We start from the raw sequence: 23824 nt of genomic DNA, 5'->3' as shown, positions 1-23824 counted from the left end.
AAACGACAATATAAAATCACAATCGCCTTACATGTAACCTAACCAATCCCGTTGTCAATGACCCACTCTATGATATATGCCATCATTTAAACTATTTAATTCAGTTATTCGTATTACATACGTACTCTGAATGTAAGATATAAATAGATATAAGATAATAAGATAGTAAAGAAATTAAAATTATGGTTATGTATCAAAATCATGATGCTACCACTTTAACAAACCACATTTAGAATGGTTCTTAATTGTATATACTGCAATAATATTTCAATAAATTAACTAATAAAAACTCGATGTGTCAGATTAGGCAGGTATTCGGGTTGAGACGGCTATCCCTGTTAGCCAAATGGTGATCTCTAATCCTCCAGAGACCATTCCTTGCCGAACAGACTGTAGCACTGTGTTAAGTAGAGCGTATCCTATCACACAACACACTGCTTGAAGTGATTAAAACGTAGCAACTACTTAGTAGACAATACTCTAAGTGATGTATTGATCTAAGTGATTAAACAAACGCTAACATTTCGTAGATACAACTACGCCTGTCCGGGGAAACTGAAGATATATCTTCGGGTAGATACAACTTCACCGTGGTGGTAACTACCTTTCATGTCTGCGGTGTAAATAACCATGGGGAGATACAGTATCTGGTATCACTAATCAAACAAGATGTACCATCATATTGAGAAATTATGTTCCTAACATGACACCTTCTCCATGACAAATTCTAGAGTCGTGCACATATAGATCCTGGTCGTTCTGCAGAAATGCTCGTACTTCTTTCTTCTGCTTCACATGTTGCTTGAACATTTATGCAGGCGTAGCCCTTACAATGTATATATTCATCGCCAAACATTGATGGTCCTTTTATTTCAACGAGGGTGCAGTCTTATGCTTCCAAAACAGTTGGCAAGTTAAGGCGTATTTACCACATAACTTTGATTGTGTATTTCTTGAACTGTGATGGGAAAGTGAATCCAGTTCTCAGGTTTATCCATGGTACAATTTATCACGTACTTGATGTTTTTACCCACTGTCGAGCGGTCCACTCTAAAATCTTCTGCCACTCCAGTCTGGAAATTTGGATCAGCAGTATAAAGCAGGAATATGTTCATAAGTTCTCTAGGAAAAAGTGCTTTTCCCCGAGTTTCATCGCTATTTGGGAGAAATTCTAATGTTAAAAATCAATGTTCTCTGATTCAAATCGAATCAGCGCCTTGCACCTATTCAAAACTCTTCTTTCACTGGTTGTTCTTCTCTCCCTTACATGCATAAACGTCGCCATCGTAAAGCTAAGTGACAGCTGACAAAACCAAGTGTGAAGTGCTCCTTCCTCAGACTCCAAAACAATGAAGTTGTAACTATAGAAGACTAGTTTTATCTCAACTTTAATCACACCAAAACTGAATATATATAACTTCCCGTCCGGAAAACTGTAGATACAGCTACGGGGGTAGATAGAACGATGGCAAATGTCCGGAAACATCCTGTTTCCTTCAGATAGAACTACTTTTTAATCACTCAAAAAGAAGTTATAACTTAAGAACACCGAAGTAGTAGCCATAACTAATTTGTAATCACTTTACTGTTTAGTTCATAGATGCTTTACAATCGAATGAAGCCACCAACCAAAAAGCAGTAATAGGAATACATCGACTGTGTGGACACTACGTTTAACTTAAATCACTGTAAAATCAATTTCTGTACTATTGTCTGGCAAAGTTCATGTTTTATCTAGATTAGCCATGGTTCGATCGAGGAATACTTTCTGGCACGAATTTCAAATTTCAGTGCATGACTCATACAGAATATCCATTCAACTAAAAATGAATTTTCTTTATTAATAAGAGATTGGAAATAGGTAAACACTTGTTAACAACCAAACATTAACTAGGAGCACAACACTCACTTTCCCTGAAACATGCTTTGTGGAGTTATGCGATCCATGCCTAATGTCACTTCTATATAAGCTGCTTCCTGTTTTAAGCGTACTTCCAATAAGAGCACTTCCGGTTCCAATTGATTACATTTCTGGTGCGTTAAGATCAACCACGAAATATATACATACAGCAGTATGAAAAGTCTACTTTGGTTAAAAACGCCTTCTTCTGGCCCTTTACCTCCCGTCAAAGAAGTGGAATGAAAAATCCCAACTTCCTGTTAACCTTCCTATTCGGTACTACTTTGGTGCTAAGGTTTTGTACTTCCGGTCTTTCAAGGTGCAAACAAACCAACATGGACATACATCTACGTAGAGAGACGCAAGAAATCTTTTCGGAATGGCCCTTTAATTAGCTTCTCCAATAAAATGTTTTCCTTTTTCCAAACACATGATTAAGGTCAGTATAAGTTTCCAATGTTACTGGTTTATTTTAATAACTTTTAGCACTGGATACGTAAAAACGTCAAGGAACTAAGTGAAACGTTTGAACTATCCACAAATTGAATAAACAACTAAAATTATTCATGGTCAAGTGCGTTTTACCTTAATTTAGTAATGACCAAAAATCCTGAATTCTCGAATACAATTCCGAATCGTACAATATTGATTCCCGATTCTCGAATTTCAAATTTTTTTTAAACTAAGTAAAATTTAAACAAAACCATCACCAATCCAATATCTGCCAATCTTGAACCTTTGGAGACTGCCCGATAATATAAAATGAACTGTTCAATCGAATAAAACAATTCTGACACCGAAAGGTGTTTCTGTCGAGTTTTAAACTAATTTTGACAGACTGATTGCTTTTGCGCCTTCGGGGCCATATTGATCCGTGACACCAACTCGGACCGGCAAAACTTTATAGTTAATGTTACTTCTTATTCAAATACAACTTGGTCTCTGACTTGTAAAGATTTTACCATGTTTCACGATGAAGAAAAATAATTAAAGCAAAACCATCGTAGCCGATTTGGCTTCGAATATGATGTTGAATATGACATAACAATAAATATTACTAGATTGGTAATATGTCAGAAAAAAAAATGTTTATAGCCTTTTTATTTTGTAGAACATAAACGTGATGATCGCAACGAATGAATGCCACGAAAGGTGCGATCAAATTTTTTTTAAATCGTAAAACACCTTAGCGAGGTTGTTACAATGTGACGAGAGGTTCAACTGAAAATCAATTTCCACTCACGTGCTTGTTAAGGCTACTAAACTTGTAATTGTCTACTGTACTTGGAATTTTCCCTCCGAACAATGTCATGCATTTTCAGCATGTGTAGTTCAAAACACGTTTCTAAAGAAAGAAATGCTAATTCTGTAGACCATGCAATCCGGCCATATACAAAGGCACTTATCTAACCATCAAACATTGATACGGAAGCAATGGGATAATTTACTTGTATTAAAGAAACATGGCACGAATGTTGGGACTTGCAAGATTCTATTTTGATGTGGATGAGCGCGATGAGTTTTCTTCACTTACGAACATGTTAGTGTCAACTTCACTTCACTATTCGCAATAAGATTTCCTCCACCTACAAACCATGTTAGTGTCAACTTCACTTCATCGTTCATAATAAGATTTCCTCCACCAAAAACCATGTTAGTGTCAACTTTCCTTCGCTATTCACAATTAGATTTTCTTCACCTACAAACCATGTTAGTGTCAACTTCACTTCATCGTTCATAATAAGACTTCCTCCACCAAAAACCATGTTAGTGTCAACTTCACTTCGCTATTCGCAATAAGATTTTCTTCACCTACAAACCATGTTAGTGTCAACTTCACTTCATCGTTCATAATAAGACTTCCTCCACCAAAAACCATGTTAGTGTCAACTTCACTTCGCTATTCACAATTAGATTTTCTTCACCTACAAACCATGTTAGTGTCAACTTCACTTCGCTATTCACAATTAGATTTTCTTCACCTACAAACCATGTTAGTGTCAACTTCACTTCGCTATTCACAATTAGATTTTCTTCACCTACAAACCATGTTAGTGTCAACTTCACTTCACTATTCGCATAATAAGATTTCCTCCACCTACAAACCATGTTAGTGTCAACTTCACTTCGCTATTCACAATTAGATTTTCTTCACCTACAAACCATGTTAGTGTCAACTTCACTTCATCGTTCATAATAATGACTTCCTCCACCAAAAAACCATGTTAGTGTCAACTTTCCTTCGCTATTCACAATTAGATTTTCTTCACCTACAAACCATGTTAGTGTCAACTTCACTTCGCTATTCGCAATAAGATTTCCTCCACCTACAAACCATGTTAGTGTCAACTTCACTTCATCGTTCATAATAAGACTTCCTCCACCAAAAACCATGTTAGTGTCAACTTTCCTTCGCTATTCGCAATAAGATTTCCTCCACCTACAAACCATGTTACTGTCAAGTTCAACTCGGGGAGAAATAGTTCGTCGCAGCTGTCAACTCAATGAGAGTTAAAATGTAACCATTTCTAAAGCGAGGATGGACTTTTAATTCACTCCAACTTGTGGATTTGACCAATGTTCAATTGGTTCACATTTAAAGGAACTAAACGAAGAAGTAGAATTTGGAATAACCAGTATCACGTTGGTCCTACGTATCGGAGACCGCTACCCAATAGAGTGAATTTTAAATAATTTTGAGTTTATCTAACAATAAAAAATTCGAACTATGTAGACCCGTCTCCTTCGAAAATGCCTTTGTTTGATTTGCATTCACGCGTAAACTATTTACCCGATTGGGCTGAAATTATACATGGATATTCTTAGGGTCACTGGTGTTAACACAGGCCTATTCTTATTTTGAAAATTCCTCGGATCTATTCCCATTGATCTCTAAAGTACCAAAAAAATTATATCTTCTTCTCTAAAGTTGTAGAATATCAATTGAAAGATTCTGTAAAATGTAATGAACTGTTCTGAGTAAACAATGTTTAATGACATTACAACCATATGTGTAGTGAATTTAACAACTATTTTAAATTGTTTTACAATTATAGTGTGAAAGCATAGATTAGGATTAATAGTAACACTTCTTATTTTAATCTGTTCGCAACTGTTGTTGAGCACAGAATAAGGGAATATCCAGGTAAGAAAATTAAAATTAAAAACAAAACGTTTAACTGTAAATGTGGCAGTTGTTACGTGCTCATGATCAGAGTAACAAGGCAAACTCAACTTATGACATGAAAGTATAAACTACATGCCAATGGCGCAGTGTAGCGGGTACAACGGTTATCGCAAGATAACCAGATCAAGCCACGTCGAGCGTGCCAGCTGCTTGGATGGGTGACCGCTGAGCGATCCTGTCCTGTCCCCGCCTGCCCGGCTATTGATGGTGGTTCGGAAGCCACCTTTAGGCCCAGGTTAAGTGTTAAAGAGGGCTTCTTAGCCCTGACTTAGCCTGGTAAAATAAGACATTTTTACTTTATACGGGCAGAACTTTGTCATTGGCCGAAGTAGTTTTTAGAGACTTCGTATACATCTTCTTGATCGGGATCTCAGGGCAAACAAATTCAACAGTGGAGTCAGAAATGTCATTATGTATATTATTTATTATATTATTACACGCGCAAATCTTGAAATAAGAACTAATTAACTTTTTATTAACTATTAAACCACTTAAGCGTGGAAACTCAATGAAAAGTGCAGGATTATGTGCCTACTTCTGTTTTTAAATCATCATAGAGCTTCATCATATTATGTCATAACTGCTTTGATTAATAAGACTATGCCCTACGATATTGAAAATTGCATGATTTTGAAAAATGTTTGAATCAATCAAGTTGGGCTGTACACAGTTGCCGCATTGCTTAAGCGACATGACGTAGTAAGTGACAGACTTATCTAATGACAGCGGTTGTTCGAAACTCAACCGCAATACGGTTTGCCAATGAAGCGACGATCTGAGTGTTATTGACAGTTCGAAAGTACGCTGTGGTCGCCACGGTCAAGTATCGGGATGACGTCACCTGTCAGTGTATAGTGTGGTCTGAGCTGGCCCCGACAATACAGTACAGTTGCTATTACTATCGTCGGCGATAACCTACCACAGAATTAGACCATGTCGAAGCGCAAAGGTCTTAACAAGTGTGTTTCACACATTGGCCCTTAAGAATGGATTCTTAGAAGCTGAATGATATTAGAGTTGCGCGACCTATGCGGGATCACATAATCTGCTTGACCTTCACTTACCCGGCTTGGAAGTTGGGTAAATTTAAATTGCCGCAAATTATTTTTTTTTTGCTCTCTTAGAAGAAAAAGCTGAGAAATTGCTTTAGCCCTAGAAGAACCTTTGCGCTGCTTCCGGAGTGACAAGAAATTCTGAATGGGTAAAGTTTGGGGTACGGGCCACCTCCTGTCAAGATCCACGAGGAAGGATTGTGGGTACTAATCTCAGTCATTTCTCCTTGCAAGAAGGAGCTCTGTCTCCTGCAGCTCTGTACCAGCCTCTCCAGACAAAGCAGGTAGGGGCGGGACACCCTTATGCACGCCTGGGGGTAGCAACAGCCCTTAACACTAGGGGTGCCCAGCAACAGTCATCCTCCTCATTAGACTAGACCTATCTATCTACCATTGCACCCCGATATCTCGACATTTGCGGTTAGTGATGTGACATCCATAAGGTTGCCCATATTTAAGTGCCACATCGGTTTTGCTGTACCCAGTGTGGGTTCAACTGGAAATGTATAAACTAGCCATAAGTCAACCATCCTGGGGGGATATTGCACTTACTTAATTACTACAATCCTATAATTACATTCTCCTAATTATTGCAATTTTTCTTTTTACGTTTTCAATTATGTTCCTTGCAGTCTTAAAGAATTACTCATACTGACCCAATTACATGCATCTATTACATTGTAAATATGTAATAATTTGTGGAGTATTTAATTTTATTAAATTTTTTGGAGATCCTTAGATGAATTTTAGTCGTTAAATCGTCCACCTTCGACATAAATTTCTCTCGCGAGAAGTTGTAACAGCTTCTAGAAGATATTTTTCGGAAATATAAAAGACCTGCGGATGTGCACTTTTTATTCAAGATCCAAATAAATATCTTGCACGGTGAACACGTACAATGCACAGACTACACTAGTGACTCACCCAACCACGGGTTTATTGAGAGACACACCTGAAACATACAAGAAGAAACCTATAATAAAACTGGATAGTATCAATAGAACTTAAAAATACATAGCTAGTTCCATAACACACTATGTGTGGTTCAATGCGAACGCTGGGTTTAGCTCCGTTTCACTTTCAGCTTAGAGCAGCGTACGAGATCTGACTCCTAAAATCTGGAGGACTCAATTGTGCACAGTCTGCTAAGACACTTGAGAACACCTGTTCATCTAGATTACACTGGGTGTCTGCTGGGTGAACAAGATAGAGCTGTTTTGCAGCTAAGGAGTCTTTGATATCGAAACTAAGAATTAGTCACGTTAACAAGTAAGTTTTGAATGCTGTACGTAAGTACTAAAAAGTATTGCCAAGATCTACTGTTTTGGTGTTCCTGGACCCTTTCAAACGGATGTGGACTCCAGATTCCAGGAGTCACAAATATGAAAGTGTCAAATCTCAGACACTGCATAAGCAAAACTTGGACTCGAGCCATATTTTTTACAATGTTTTAAGGTTTATTAAGTACTTTTTACTCGTAAGTATGTGTCATTCATTAAATGTAAAAAAAAACAATGTTTAATTTCGAAAAGATGACAATTTTCTATCCGATCTCCTCCTCGCCCACACGTGAATGCAGCTCTTTACATCAAAACATCCAACGAGTGAGATTGCAGTTTCGACCAAACGAAACACGCCATTTGAGATATTTTACGATAACATCAAACCTGACTGAGTCGTTCATACATCAAAACATCCAACGAGTGAGATTGCAGTTTCGACCAAACGAAACACGCCATTTGAGATATTTTACGATAGCATCAAACCTGACTGAGTCGTTCATTCACACTTCTAATTGTGCCATCTACCATAACACCCTACTAATGTTATATTTTACTATATAACACTAGTACACTAGGAATAAATGTTATAAGAAAATATGTTATTTTACTATAATCGTAATAAAAATGAGCGTTGGAAAATTATTTACGTACGTTACTCTCCAGGATATCCACTCAACATATTTTAGTAGTTCCTAAAGTGAATCCATCAACATTTTAGGGTTCGGAACCCACATAATGCCTAATGAAGAAACTGTGCGAGATATATACATAAAACCCTTATCTGATGCTTCTGACGGCTTTTTTGAAAACAATAATCCGTTAATAATACATTAACTACACAGTCTCTACAGAGTGGAGAGGTTGTTCATGTTGTTTCCACAATAAACAATATGAACAATGTTTCCAATTATATTAATTTTAGTGTTTCCGCTCACCCGTTCGGTGTCACAAGAACAGACATTTTTAAAGCGCGTTCTCCAAATAAACAGCTGCTGTTTAACCTCCAAGAGTTAGATTTAAAAACGTCATATGAAAATTCATCAGTAATACCGGACGACACTGCGACAATATTAATTTTTTTTAATAATCATAATCCCATTCAACTATTAAAATGATCTCATGTCGTGTAAGATTTTCAAAATGTTGCATGCAATAGTAAGTAGAGTAAAACTTATTAAACCAAAGTTTCAAAGCGATAATTGAGTGATTTTCAGTGTAATCTAAACTGTTGACACAATTTAGGTTCAAAAGGAAAGTTGCAACGCGGTTAGTGTGCAGTTTTAGTGTGAATGGTGTGCAGTTGTAATGTAGATGGTGTGCAGTTTTAATACGATTGCTGTGCAGTTTAATGTTGTTGGTGTGCAGTTACTTGCCGGCTCGGGTATGGGCCACCTAGATTTCAATCGTTGGACTTAAGTAGAACTTGAGTTCAAATGTCACTTTTGATTTAAAAATTCACATCAGTAATACATATTGAATCTACTCGATGCTTTCTCAGCTATGTGATTAACATAGAAATCTCACATAAAATACAACATTTATAAAGGTACACCTTTTGCTGTGGGACAAATTTATGCTGATAAGTCTGGTGCGGGGTATAGTACGATGGGTATAGCACCAGACGTTCTACAAGTACTGTAATGTATTGTCAAAGTCTTGTAGTGAGAGGGGTGGTAGGATACAGCCGACATGATTACGAATCTGAAGCTATAAATAAACTGACTATTACACGTTTACACCCCAATTAGTACATTCTAGAAAGTAATAACAATTATAATTCTTGCTTCTACAATATAAAGAATGCGGTTAATTCAGATACGCTAATGTAAGATAAACAATTTATCACAATAAAGTAATATTGTTTTGTCCTCTTCCGTAGACTAATGGTTATAGTCTAGGCTCTCTAACCGAGAGATCACGGGTCAAATCCCGAGGAGGTTCAAAAAATGTAATAATAATAATAAATAAATAAAAAAAAACCAGTGCACTTCGAAGCCGGCATAGCTGACGCTGAGGCTTAAATGAGATAAAAATATTGTTTTCACCACTCTGTATGTTTATGGGAAAGGGCTACTTTCCAACAGCTGAGAACAGCGAAAGTCATCGTTTCCCTCGTAGCTGTCAGCTGATTTTCCCTTGCCCAAACATTACTTTCCCCATATAAGCAATTCCGTTATTTGTTTTGAGAATCCTATGTTCAAACAGCTGACTTTAACGCCAAAATGAATTAAATACTGCTACGTTTCCCTATGGAAGAATAATTACTAAACTATGAAATGTCAGATAATCTTTTAAAAGATTTCGTGTGCCTTTTAGCATCGTGATGAAAAGTATTGTTCAATATTGGTCTCGAAAGTATTTTATGGAGCATGACACCATTTTTCACGCTCAACTTCGCCTAGCATTGGGTCATTTTCGAGACTAGTAATGCAAAGTACTATTTTTAGTGTATATATCGAACTCCTTTGCCGTTGCACCACAACTTCTAACAGTAAACATCTGCTTATCACCTCAACGACCTCCACTTCCAAAAACTTTCCCACTTACATGTAGTATCTGATCAAATATAAATAAATCCCCGCTTATTAACTTTAAAAACAATTACACGAGCATACGTTAGAGCAATTACAGTTTTGCGTCATAATCGTAAAATTACGCATCATCATCGTGCACGATTTTGTATTATAAAATCGTGTATTATACTGAGAGATGACACACAGTGTAGTAGCCAGCCTGTATCCTGTATCAGGAGTCCTCTATAAACTGTATTCACGTACAGTCTGTCCATAAAGGCTTTACTACAGCCATGGTCGTATAGTACTCGCGAGTGTCTTTTACTCCACCGGGGTTTTCACTTTTTTAAATATGGATTTATAGCTAAAGTAGAATGTACAATTGACATAAACACTATTTGGCATTTAGTATAAACACAAATTGGATACACTAATTTCATAATGCGTAACCAAATATAAAATTACTCAGATGATGATTTATCCTTGCATGTGTATTATTATATATCTTGTTATGTTCTTTCCATTCTCTAGTAAATATAAGACATACCCTAGTACGTGTATGAATCACCGCATTACGTATATACAACCTACTCTGGTACGAGTATGACCATGTATACGTATGGTACAAATATAACATTGTATGGTGCGAATTTCGCATGACCTTTATATGTACGTATAACGTCTGTATGGAATACCACATTACGTACGTATAACATACTCTGGTACGCATATGATGTACTATGGTGTGAATGTGGCATAACCTGGTACTCGTTTGTATTCCGTGACACTCGATCGAAACAAACATACTTCTAGTGTAATATCTGGTTTAAATTAATCGATTGACATGCTAGTCTCAAAGACAAACTACGAGTTCATGAATATCCGTAAACAATCGATATTACAATCATATCTTCATATTTATTAACCGAAAAAACTTCGTGGCACATCAGATGATGACGCAGCTGTTAGCAAATCAGCTGCAATGTTCTGTAATTGTTTACCAGGATAGGGCAGAAATACATTTTTAGTACAGTACAACCACGGTTGTCCCGAATCAAAAATTCTATATATATAAATATATATATATATATATATATATATATAAAAATGTATTACACCACGTAATGTGTTTATATACAGAATATAATCATAAGAATTAACTCTTCGTAGTGACATTAAATATTGACGAAATAATATTTTATATTTTGTAATGAACTGTAGTTTAAGACATGAATCTAGTTAGAGCTCTCATACTAACTTTCGCGGTTAGGAGGCCAAGGATGGAAAACAAGTAGGAGACTTACACTGTAGTCCATTATTTGTAGTACTATTAAGGACTACTAATAACCAATCAGCCATCTTTGATAGACACCATACTACAGGGAATACACAATCTCAGTTGATATATTACCATCCCATACTCAATAATAATATCAAATTCAGTGTAAAGAATAAGATATGTGATTTTTTAAATAAAAACATTATCAATTACTTCAGGATGTAATTGATCAAATTGCACTTATAAATAAAAAGCACAATTTCAAAAGATTGTACACGTGATTTACATATTGAGATTGTTTCAGATTTTTCAGATTGGATTTTGATAGGCGAAGCCTATTATCATTTCTCTGAGGCTGGACAATTTTTTTGTCTGTCTGTCTGTCTGTCCCGCACGATATTTCGAAAACGAACTGACCTATACACTCGAAATTGTGAATGAGGCTTCCTTCATTTCTACACCACGATGGCAACGAGAAAATAGCAAAATAAATAATAAATTAATAATTGTAAACAATATCAATTTCCCCATATTGAGATTCATACATGTGGCATATCGACGACACAAGAACGAGTAGCTTAACTATCCCACACGCACATCATTTAAAGTGACTTGGTGTGTATACTTTTATATAAATCATTTTATTATTATTAAAACTCTGATATAAAACCCGATTCAGTGAAAAATGTGGATGTTACATGTGGCAAGATATGCCAAGAGAAAGTTATGTGTAGACTTTAACCTTATTTCAACAAGCATAAGTTTTATGGTACATCATTTAGATGACAATTTATTTTTTGTACGATCATCATTCAGTATATCTGTCCACAGGGTATGTCGAGGATGAAAATAAGCTATAGATTTGAGATTTTGCATGCAACCTCAGAAAAGTCTGTTAGTCACGTGATGTTGCTTACTCGGTATTTATTTACAATACCGTGACCATGAAAAATTGACTTTTTTTCATGGGTTGGGCATTTATAGCCAAGTATTATTATCACAGGTGCATATAAACTGGGGGGAAAGTATATCATTGTATTATATTTATGCCTTTCAGGCATTATTGCATTAAGAATGGAAAATAACCGACAAAATTTTGTCGAACAACACTTGGAGGGTTAAGGATCAGGGGCATCACGTGATCTGGGATTCGACTTTTGCAAGCTCGAGTTAATTTTTTTTTTCTAAAAGAGCAAGCAGTGCGCAGCACTGCGCAGCGGGCAGGCATCGTTGACAGGATTAACGTCATCATTTCAGTAAAATTGCCAGAGGTACTGTCAAAAACAGAGTTTTCAGAGGATTTCAAAAAATCGTAACTCCTTTGATTTTCGTTGCCAACGAATTTTTTCTTCACTATTGTTTTCAGGAAAAATTGTAGTTTTCAGGAAAAAAAATGAACATACCTTTCCATGGTCACGTTATTGTAAATTGATACCGCTTACTCTTATCTTGTACTAATCTACGTTTCAAAGCAAATAAAGCATGAGGAAAATCGATTAGTTAAAGAGCAATTTATATGGTATAAAACTTCGATTTTACTAAATGTTTAGGTACAACGAAATGATAAGAATTATTGAAAACAACAACAAACCTTTGATCCTAGTTTAAAAATTTTTAAATTATGAATTCAAACAGTAATCGATTAAACATAAATAAATAAATATAAATTATAAACATCATTGAAACGATCTAGCCAGGACTAAACCAACCCGTATGTCGAGGAATATATAGAAGCTAAACGAAATCCGATACTTCCACATCTGAGAACCTTGTTTTACCCATAATGACATTGATTAATTACACACTTAACGTTCCAACTATACGTACTACTTGTTCATCTATAACAGTTCAACAGTTATTAAATGAGTTATTAATGTAATGGGAGATACGAGATTAATTATTTCAAATATGTAGATTTTTTTAATATTCTTACTAATAAGCATACATTTATTATATTAATTTTCAATTGCTTCCTAAAACGTAGAAACTGACGGATAAAACAATCTTACACAAAGTTTTATTACAAGACCTAAAATATGTTTTGAAGATCACTGTTACATTAATTCATCAAAAACTAAAAGTAAATGTATACAAATAAATTGTGTACAATGCCTTTATACTTAAAAGAGCCATCAAGCTTAAAACATTGTTAAATTTGTGATTCAATAAAGTAAATTGAGAAATGATTGGATTATTTAGTTCCCATGAAGTAAACGCACGCATAAGACCAGCTTTTTATATTGAACATATTTATAGGGTAGCATATTGAGTAAAAAGAGAGTACGAGCAAATAAGAATTTACAAAAATATGACATCTCATTGGGTGAATTAATTAAAAACGTTAATTTGAAGACTAAAAGCAATGTTGATTTATGATGACTCGTTTAATTATGCCGTGACTGGGCATAAACGAAAAGTCGTTGGAAAATAATTTAGTCGCATAAACAATGCATTCAGAAACCATCTCAGTTTACTTTTTGTTTGTAAGAGGTATAGCCTACTACATTGTAATTCAATCGACTTCTCCAAATAAGGATTTGTACAAGGATATTGGATACAAAGGACTGAGTAGGGGGGCGTGTATTTATCGTGATATCTTTCATCCCCTCTGGAACCGCGCACACTGTGATATTTCACAACAGAACCTCTCCGGTACCTGAGCAATGGGGTTCTGGTTCTCCGCCATCTCGAGTGGGGCCACAGATACGCAGACACACAGACACAGTCACTGCCACAGTCGCCACATAGCCACCCCGCGGACACTCACGCCACCCACTCGACCGTACAGTACACTGTGGACTGGCCGTGCCCAGTGAGGCAGGGGGTGGGTCCACCCGCCCGCCCACCACCCACCCTCGCTGTCGCTAAGCCGGAGAGAGAACAATGGGTTCGGCGCAATCATGGTAAATATTCTGACACAGTTTTTACTTACATCCGTACTAAGATTTGCGGGAAGAGGAGCACCCTTGGGGGATAAAGGGGGGCGAGGGGGGATAACAGTTGGATTATTTTAAACTGCACTTAAACGTGTCTAAACTCGCCCCTTACATGGTGGACTTTACCGTGATGTTTTAATTAGCACATGCTGTAAAGAAAAAACTCTGGCATTTCATTGGCTGAGCGATAGCGAAGCCTATTATTTGTGGGGCTGGAAAAATTTTATTTGTGTCTGTCTGTCCGATATTTTGAAAATGAACTGACCTACAGACTTCAAATTTCGCATGAAATTAGATTTCTATATAAGCAATACTGTTCTATGATAGTTCATGTCACTCCATGGGATTTAGCTGAGTGTTAGTGAATATTTTTACATTAGTCTATGGGTAACCGTGATGGCAACGAGAAAATAGGAGAATAAATAAATTTATAAACAAACTGAATAAAAACATATGAGATTATAACATGTAACACGTTACACGTGTATGGATACATTAATTCAAGGCCTTTATTAAACATTAATCGAGTGTAAAATCAGTGTTTAAATTCGGCGACAAGTTTTGATATCAGTGCATTCTTGCGTTGTAATACCCTCCGTAGTACAATTTTATTATTAAGACACTGCTATGGAATAAAAAATAATGGAAAAAGGTTTGAATGTGTTTGGTGGCAAGACATCAGAAAAGAGTTTATCTTTCAATTTTGCAAAAAAAAATAGATCTGTGATGGTGTGTCCAAACCTGGAATTTGGCTGAGCGTCGTCGAATCACTCAGTAGGCCGACACAATTTCCTTTTTTTCTGATGAGGTTTTCAAAATTACTTTAGTTTATGATTGTCTGTATGTTAATCTGTACTCAGGGGATAAACGAGTACGACATGAACTATAAATTTGAATGTTCTATTTATTTTGTAATAGCCTCGCGACATGTTACAATTGTTATTATTGAGTACACTTGCTATGTAATCTACACTTAGATCTAAAACTTTACACGGTACGTTAACATTATCAGCCCTTGAAGAGACAGGCTTCCACAAAAAGCATTTAACTTCACATTTTTCTCTAGCCTCCTGTTACATCATGTGTTGTAGCCAATTATTGTAAATGCACACACATGTAATATGAAATAAAAATTGCCATGGAAAACTAATCGTGCAGAAACAACCCCGCAATTAGAAATTTAATCCGGGTAAAACCGTAAACAAGGGACCTTGAGCAAATAGGGCAGTAATTACGGAGCGAGAGAGGCGGGGACGTCGCGACGCTATGGGACCGGTCGACGGCTGTCCGCCGAGACGCTTCAGACACTGACGTGGTAGTAACTTTGTGTGGTGGCGGAGGAGGGCGGGGATACGGTCACAAACAGCCTTGTATGTCCTCTACACTTTCACTAGGGAAATTTGACCCCGATATTGTGTACTTGATTATCAGTTCTCAATTTGATCATATATTTGTAATGGATAACAACCATAGCGGACTAAATTCCCAGTTTATAAACTACAAAAACTATGTTGTTAACACACTTCAAAAACAGTATTAATTCAAGTAACGCACGCTTACCATATTGATATATCATTCATACTAAATATGAAAAATTGACATTTGGAAGAATCCAAAATCTATATTTAAAACTATCACTTACATCTACAATAGTTTTATTGTGTGACATTTAAATTTAAAAAAATGACTTGTACTCCCATATAAGTTTCATTTAATAGTCGTATAGATTTTATTTTATGTTTATATTTAATATTTATATGTTTATATTTAATATTTATATTTAAACATTTTATAAACATTCCAACCATTTCTTCTCAGTTCTTTTAGATGCCATTTTTGAAGATATGAAAATAAATATAACAACTTATTCATCATTCTAGGAGGAGCAATATTATACTCGTATAATCACGCTAATATAATGTACCATAATACTACCCATACATAAGTTACTGTGGATATAAACGTTAATAGGCGGGAGTAACATGTTTGTATTTAAGAAAATAATTGTATCAAGAAACCAAATTAATGAAAAACATATTATAGTATTTAACTGGCAGTTACCTGCGTCTTCACGCGCAATTTCATAAGGGTTGCACGTGTGAATGAACACTTCTGTTATCAAGTGAAAACTATATTTCCAACGTTAAATGTTCATAGTTGATTTTGCCTTATTATCAAGACCAAGAAAACATGTCAAAACGTGTTTATTTATGGCCATTGTAATTTACTTCGGTCTTAGAATTTTTTGTTCATAGTTGATTTTGCCTTATTATCAAGACCAAGAAAACATGTCAAAACGTGTTTATTTATGGCCATTGTAATTTACTTCGGTCTTAGAATTTTTTGTTCATAGTTGATTTTGCCTTATTATCAAGACCAAGAAAACATGTCAAAACGTGTTTATTTATGGCCATTGTAATTTACTTCGGTCTTAGAATTTTTTGTTCATAGTTGATTTTGCCTTATTATCAAGACCAAGAAAACATGTCAAAACGTGTTTATTTATGGCCATTGTAATTTACTTCGGTCTTAGAATTTTTTGTTCATAGTTGATTTTGCCTTATTATCAAGACCAAGAAAACATGTCAAAACGTGTTTATTTATGGCCATTGTAATTTACTTCGGTCTTAGAATTTTTTGTTCATAGTTGATTTTGCCTTATTATCAAGACCAAGAAAACATGTCAAAACGTGTTTACGTGTTTATTTATGGCCATTGTAATTTACTTCGGTCTTAGAATTTTTTGTTCATAGTTGATTTTGCCTTATTATCAAGACCAAGAAAACATGTCAAAACGTGTTTATTTATGGCCATTGTAATTTACTTCGGTCTTAGAATTTTTTGTTCATAGTTGATTTTGCCTTATTATCAAGACCAAGAAAACATGTCAAAACGTGTTTATTTATGGCCATTGTAATTTACTTCGGTCTTAGAATTTTTTGTTCATAGTTGAGTTTGCCTTATTATCAAGACCAAGAAAACATGTCAAAACGTGTTTATTTATGGCCATTGTAATTTACTTCGGTCTTAGAATTTTTTGTTCATAGTTGATTTTGCCTTATTATCAAGACCAAGAAAACATGTCAAAACGTGTTTATTTATGGCCATTGTAATTTACTTCGGTCTTAGAATTTTTTGTTCATAGTTGATTTTGCCTTCTTTCCAGATCAAGAAAATACAAATAACTTACAGGTCTGAAAAGCCTACTTCTGTCAAAATACAACAAAGATGGATCTTCAAATGTATACTACAAGTTAGATCTAACTTTTTATTTAATATTTAACATTTGCCAAAAAATTACAGAAAAGGTTGTATTAAAAAGTGTTGTTACTATCAAGTTTATTCTATGTTTTCATACTATAAATGTAACAAAATTGAAAATAGTGATTAAATTAATGAACATATTGATGAACATGGATTACATTTAACAGGATATTTCAATTAATATTACACAACTTTAAAGACCAAGGTGGGATTTTTGCTACTTTACAGACCAGTGGGGCTTAGTTCGGAGTGGTTTTCGAAATAAGCATAGGTCTATACTACACCAAGAATCCTGAGAATGTCCATGTACAATTACAGTGCAATCGGGTGAATAGTTAATACGTGAAAGCAAAACAAACAAAGGCACTTTCGAATTTAAATAACATTATTAGAATGAACAAACATAATTTCTTTAAGTCATAAATGAGTAAAATTTACATCACTCCCTGAAGCTATACTTCTACCTTCAGTAGTTTTTTGGGAGCATTTAAAAATGCCTAAGTATCGTGTCTGTAATACCACGTGAATTGATAAAAAAGTTCTAATTTTGTGTCTTCAAGGTAGTACCTTAAAAAAACTATGTTTTTAAAATAAAACAATATTTCCTTAACCAAAACTCCACGGCACCACCTCAAAAACAAAAGTCCTTTTCTGAACTAAAACTGCAACAAGGAAAACTTGTAATAGTACAAATGTTTAAAATTTGGCTCTTCGGGTTCTCCAAAGACATACGCTGGTCCAAAGAATGGTGCTTCTTAGCACCGACACCCATCTTGAACATACATGGATAGACAGAGGTTTTATAAAACACAGCAATCATCTTTTATAGACACTGTGCGGCGTAAATGCGGCTTTCGTGGATGGATTGCAAGTTTTCGGGTCCTTCCTGATCCTCATTCTCGATTTACAGAAGCAAATCTGTCTTTTATAAAGTTCTGCGCTGCCAAGAATTATCAGAATAAGAAATAGGTCGAAAGTTTCCTGGGTAGGGTGTGTGACCTTGGAATTGAGCGTATGCAATTTGCAATTTGTATAAAGAATGCGTGAGGATATTTAAACATGGCCTTGAGCTGTAGCACTTTAAATGCTTATTACACTCAGATTGCGTTAATATCTCATTTTTCAAGTAATTAGCGTTTGGCCTTTGGGTTGCTTTTTTAACTCTTGATTATCCTGAATTTCCTGGTTAGATAATGTATTGGTCAGTAGCATGACTGGAAAGGTGAAAGGCAGGATGACTAAATAAAATTATTCATAAAAGTTACAAAAGTTGAAATCTAGCAAAAACTCTCTTTTACAGCACAATTACATTGTAACGTGAAAATGTAAAATAGGAGTCTTTAAAGAAACTGAACTTAAAGTGCTTACAAGCAGAGAAATAATGATTTCAACAGTTTCAAAAGAGGCGAATATTTAAAAGGAATTCACAGGCGGAGTTACAATATTTCCTTCCATTCCGATGAGTAGTGCCAACTTTGAGTTTCACAAAGAAGTAAAAGCGTCTCTGTCTTCGTCAATTGATGCTATTGCTCAGTTATAATACAATAAGTCTACAGTCACTCAACATAACCCAACAGTACAGACCACCGAGTATGTGGCGTAAAATGACAAACTGTGCAAAAGCGAAGTGAATTACATATTATAATGCTGTTAATTTGGTGCATGAGCTGTGGCATTTTACAAACTACACTATCGTGTAGAGAGTGCAAGGACTGTTCTAGACTTTGCAATGCTTGTTACAAGCAACACGTGGTATGGCTTCCCCTTTTTTTATGTACTAGCTAATGTTGTCTGCTTCTTAGGAACTATAGTCCAGTAACCAATTTGCGACGAATGGAGTACGTATCTTTCTTTTGTGTGGAGTACGAATCATGCATATTTCCAACCAATGTAGAGAGCTCATTTTATATTGGTAACCTGCCGTAATAAAACACTCAATCTTTAATCTCTTCCCGTCAAAATTCAGAAGTGGATTTCTATAAGACCTCTTTTGGAAGGTGGCTGTAGTGGTCCGTGGAAGGGTTTTTGCTCATGTCTGGTGACAAGTTAATTTGCTGAGCGTCAGCGAAGCCAGTTTAATAGTGGTGCAAAAAGGATTTTGCTGTCTATCTATCTCTCCGGAAGATATTTTTAAAACGAACTGAAGCTTCATTTCTATGCAAGCAACACTGAGTTCGACAATGACGCATTTCACTCCACGTGATTTGGCTGAGCGGTCGCTAATATTTTTACATTGATCTTATAGGTAACCATGATGGAAACGAGAAAAGTATGAGTACAGTCATATGAGAGTACAGTCATGTGATGTATTAAAACATGTAGCTTATTTATACAGTAAAAATAAAAAATATCATCAGAGTGGAAAGTCAGTTTTAAAATTTGGTGACGAAATTTGATTACAGTGCACTCTAGTGTTGTAGTACCTCCCTATCCCATGGGAACTTTTATGACGAATGTGAGTGTATCATGTGGCAAAATATGTCGAGAAAAGACTATATGCAGACTTAAACTTTTGTATGAAATTTAATTTATGAAAGAAGGAATTCGATGATCGAACAGCATGAATCTGGCTGATCGTCATTAAAGCCTATCACTGTTACACAATTTATCTTTTGTCTGGCGGAGGAATGTAAAAATATATTTTCTGTATGACTCTCTGCTTGTCTATATGTCAACAGGGAATCTCAAGAACATGACATGAGCTGCAGCCTTGAAATTTTGCAAGTAACCTTAGCGAAGCCCGTTATGCGACATATGTTGTGGCGTAACAACATGTCTATAGAATCAGAGAGAGACAACTGTAGACTAAACTTTCACATCTGATGAATACAAATGATAACAAATACCAGGACCTGCGAGTGAAAAGGTTTCTTTATCGATGGCTTGAGGTGATGTGACAAACACTGATGGCTAACAAATGATGGCTGGTGGCTACTTATGAGTTTGACTTTGGAAATAATGTGACGCTATAGTAGGCCTACACTGAAAATGGATTTCCCAAATAACTTGTCACCAGACATGAGCACAAACGCTTCCACGGACCACTAGAGGTCTTCACCTTCCAAAAGAGGTCTTATAGAAATCCACTTCTGAGTTTTGGCGGGAAGGGATTAAAGATTGATTGTTTTATTGCGGCAGGTTACCAATATAAAATGAGCTCTCCACATTGGTTGGAAATATGCATGATTCGTACCTCACACAAAAGAAAGATACGTACTCCATTCGTCGCAAATTGGTTACTGGACTATAGTTCCTAAGAAGCAGACATTAGCTAGTACATAAAAAGGGGAAACCATACCACGTGTTGCTTTTAACAAGCATTGCAAAGTCTAGAACAGTCCTTGCACTCTCTACACGATAGTGTAGTTTGTAAAATGCCACAGCTCATGCACCAAATTAACAGCATTATAATATGTAATTCACTTCGCTTTTGCACAGTTTGTCATTTTACGCCACATACTCGGTGGTCTGTACTGTTGAGTGACTGTAGACTTATTGTATTATAACTGAGCAATAGCTGCAATTGACGAAGACAGAGACGCTTTTACGTCTTTGTGAAACTCAAAGTTGGCACTACTCATCGGAATGGAAGGAAATATTGTAACTCCGCCTGTGAATTCCTTTTAAATATTCGCCTCTTTTGAAACTGTTGAAATCATTATTTCTCTGCTTGTAAGCACTTTAAGTTCAGTTTCTTTAAAGACTCCTATTTTACATTTTCACGTTACAATGTAATTGTGCTCTAAAAGAGTTTTTGCTAGATTTCAATTTTTCTAACATTTATGAATAATTGTATTTTGTCATTCTGTCTTTCACCTTTCCAGCCATGAAAAAACCCAATAAACTATCTGGCAAGTAAAATTCAGGATAATGAAGACTCAAAAGCAACCGCCAAGGCCAAACCTGAAATACTTGGAAAATGATATATTAACGCAAGCTGAGTGTAATAAGCATTTAAAGTGCCACATCTCATGTTCATGTTTAAATATCCTCACGCATTCGTTATACATATTTCAAATTACATACACTCAATTCCGAGGTCACACACCCTACCTAGGAAACTTTCGACCTATTTCTTCCTGTTGATAAGTCGTGTTAGCGCTGAACTTTATAAAACACGAATCTGCTCGAGTACATCGGGCTGAAATAAGGGGCAGGAAGACGAATCTGATTTCGCAATTCTGCTTCAGTTAACTCCAAAAGTTTCAAAACATCCACGAAAGGAGCATTTACTCTGCACTGTGTCGACTGCTGTGTCTCCATTCCATATTACTGTTTCTTCAAAATAAAACAGTTTCAAATATGACAGCGACGCCGGCGCAGTTGAAAACGGAAAAAAAACATTACAAAGAGAATACAGATTAATACGCTCGGACGCTGCATTTCACAGTTTTCCAAACTTACTTCATCCATAAATATTGTAAACTGGATACATAAAATACGGTCCCCAGCTATGTTGATCCAAGTCCAAGTCCAAGTCTGTACGATTGTGGAGGGGTGTCCTCCACGTCTAGTTGGGCTTCTGCCGTTGTCTGGCTTTTACCCAATGACTATACGGGTCATAGCCCTAGCAGCTCTCGCTGCCCTGTCAGTGATCTAGTAAGTGTAGTGTTGGTAGTAGTCCGTCAGTCGTCCGTAGGAAGACGAAGTTGGGGGACCTCCTGGGCACGTAGTGTCCGTAGGTGTTCCCACGGCGAGGATTCTGCAGCCTCTTCGAAGGTGGATGTCAAGCGGTCCCACGAAGCACCTGATGGTCGGGATGTTGGCGGACTCTCTGATCACGGTGTTCCTCACGAACCAGGGCGACCCAGTTGCCTTCCGGAGACACACGCCCTGGACCGCGAGCAATTGTCTCCTGGCGGTCTTGGAGGTGAGGTGGTACCAGGCAGGGGCCGCGTACGTGAGCACTGGTCACGTGAGGGCCGTGTAGAGGAGGACCTTTGTCCTGGTCGGTAGCTTCGTGGAGTAGAGCAGTGGGCTGATGCTTGCAAAGCCCTTCCTTGCTAGGCTGCAGGTTCTCGTGACGTGGGGTGTCAGTGTCAGTCGACTGTCCAGGAGTACCCCCAGGTACTTGACTTTCGTCTTCCATGGAATGTTGTCTCCGCCTAGAGTCAGATGTCGTCCATCGGCTTGCCTCGGTCGTCGGGTGAAGTTTATAGCTTCGCACTTGTCCACGTTGACTTTTATCCTCCACTTGGTCAGCCAGGGTTCCAGAAGATCCAGCTGTCGTTGGAGGTATATTCTGGCCATCCTCAGGTTGGCAGAGGTGGCCGTCAGCAACGCGTCATCTGCGTAGAGAGACAAGCTGTACCCTCGGGGCGACTGGGAAGTCGTTTGTGTACCACAGGTACAGTATCGGCCCAAGTACCGACCCCTGTGGCACACCGGAGGAGACTGGCCGTGACGTGGAGGCTGATCGTGCAACATGGACGGAGAAAGTCCGACGGTGGAGGTAGCTCCGGAGTAGCATGAACATCTTTCCTGGCAGCGGAGACTCGGTGAGTTTTGAAAAGTAGGCCCTCGTGCCACACTCTGTCAAAGGCCTTGCTGACGTCTATCAGGACCGAAGTGGAGTGGTGCTTCCTCTCGATCGCCCCTGAGAGGTGGTTGATGACTCGGCGAAGTTGTTGGGTGGTTGGAGTGTCCACTCCGGAAGCCGAACTGTTCGGTCCTGATAGAGTTGAAAAAACTCCTCTGGGAACCTTGACAGGATGATCCTCTCCAGGATCTTGGAGAGCACGGGCAACAGGGAGATTGGCCTGTGGTTCTCCGGAAAGAGGGGGTCCTTGCCAGGCTTGGGGGGGATCATGATCACCTTGGCGTCCTTCCAGATGGTGGGGAAGTGTGCCAGGCGCAGGCAGGTGTTGAAAATACAGGTGATCGTGACGATCACCCAAGCCAGGCAGGTTCTGCAGGGCTGGTGTTCCCAGGGAGTCAGGGCCGGGAGCTTTCTTCGGGCGTAGTCGTCGGATGTGTTTCATTCACCTCGAGTGTGGTCACGAGTGGCAGTGGGTCTGTGGAGTCAGGAGAGTAGTCCTCGAGGAAGTTTTCGACCGCCTCGCAGGTGTCCTCGTCGTAGATGTCTGCGTGTGGAGAGAATTGATCTTCCATGGTGTCGGCAAAGGCTTTCTGCTCTGTCCTCGGGGGAGTAGACGATTCCACGTTGTCCGTGGAGAGGTCCAAATGGTCTTCTTTTCCCCTCGGAGAGCCTTGGAGATCTTCCATATGCCGCCGACACCACCGTCAGCCTGGTGTTCCACGTAGTCCATCCCACGCGGCCCGCTCGGTGTTCTGCCAGAAGGCGTGTGCATCTCCTGGCTTGGCGGTTGAAGGTGTGCTTGGCGTGGGGACAGCGGGACTGCTGATACTCTCTTCGCAGTCTACGGCGCAGACGTATCTCCTCTCTCAAG

The 23824-nt window shown here is 37.5% G+C and overlaps 1 protein-coding gene across 4 annotated transcripts in view; it reads right to left on the bottom strand.

The window, feature by feature from the left end:
* Positions 1-23824, bottom strand: part of LOC124366414 (transmembrane protein 47) — a 431582-nt gene that overhangs the window by 141865 nt on the left and 265893 nt on the right. Inside the window, exon 1 of one of the 4 annotated variants that reach the window (XM_046822955.1) lies at positions 13871-14014. The exons of the other annotated variants lie outside the window; for them this stretch is intronic. Within the exon in view, the coding sequence (XP_046678911.1) occupies positions 13871-13900 (30 nt within the window). The 5' untranslated portion in view covers positions 13901-14014. Of the gene's footprint in view, positions 1-13870; positions 14015-23824 lie in introns of those variants that run through there. 4 annotated transcript variants of the gene reach the window in all.

This window comes from Homalodisca vitripennis, chromosome 7, assembly GCF_021130785.1.
Source record: "Homalodisca vitripennis isolate AUS2020 chromosome 7, UT_GWSS_2.1, whole genome shotgun sequence".
Classification (NCBI taxonomy): Eukaryota; Metazoa; Arthropoda; class Insecta; order Hemiptera; family Cicadellidae; genus Homalodisca; species Homalodisca vitripennis.
This window is presented reverse-complemented; position numbering and strand designations above follow the sequence as displayed.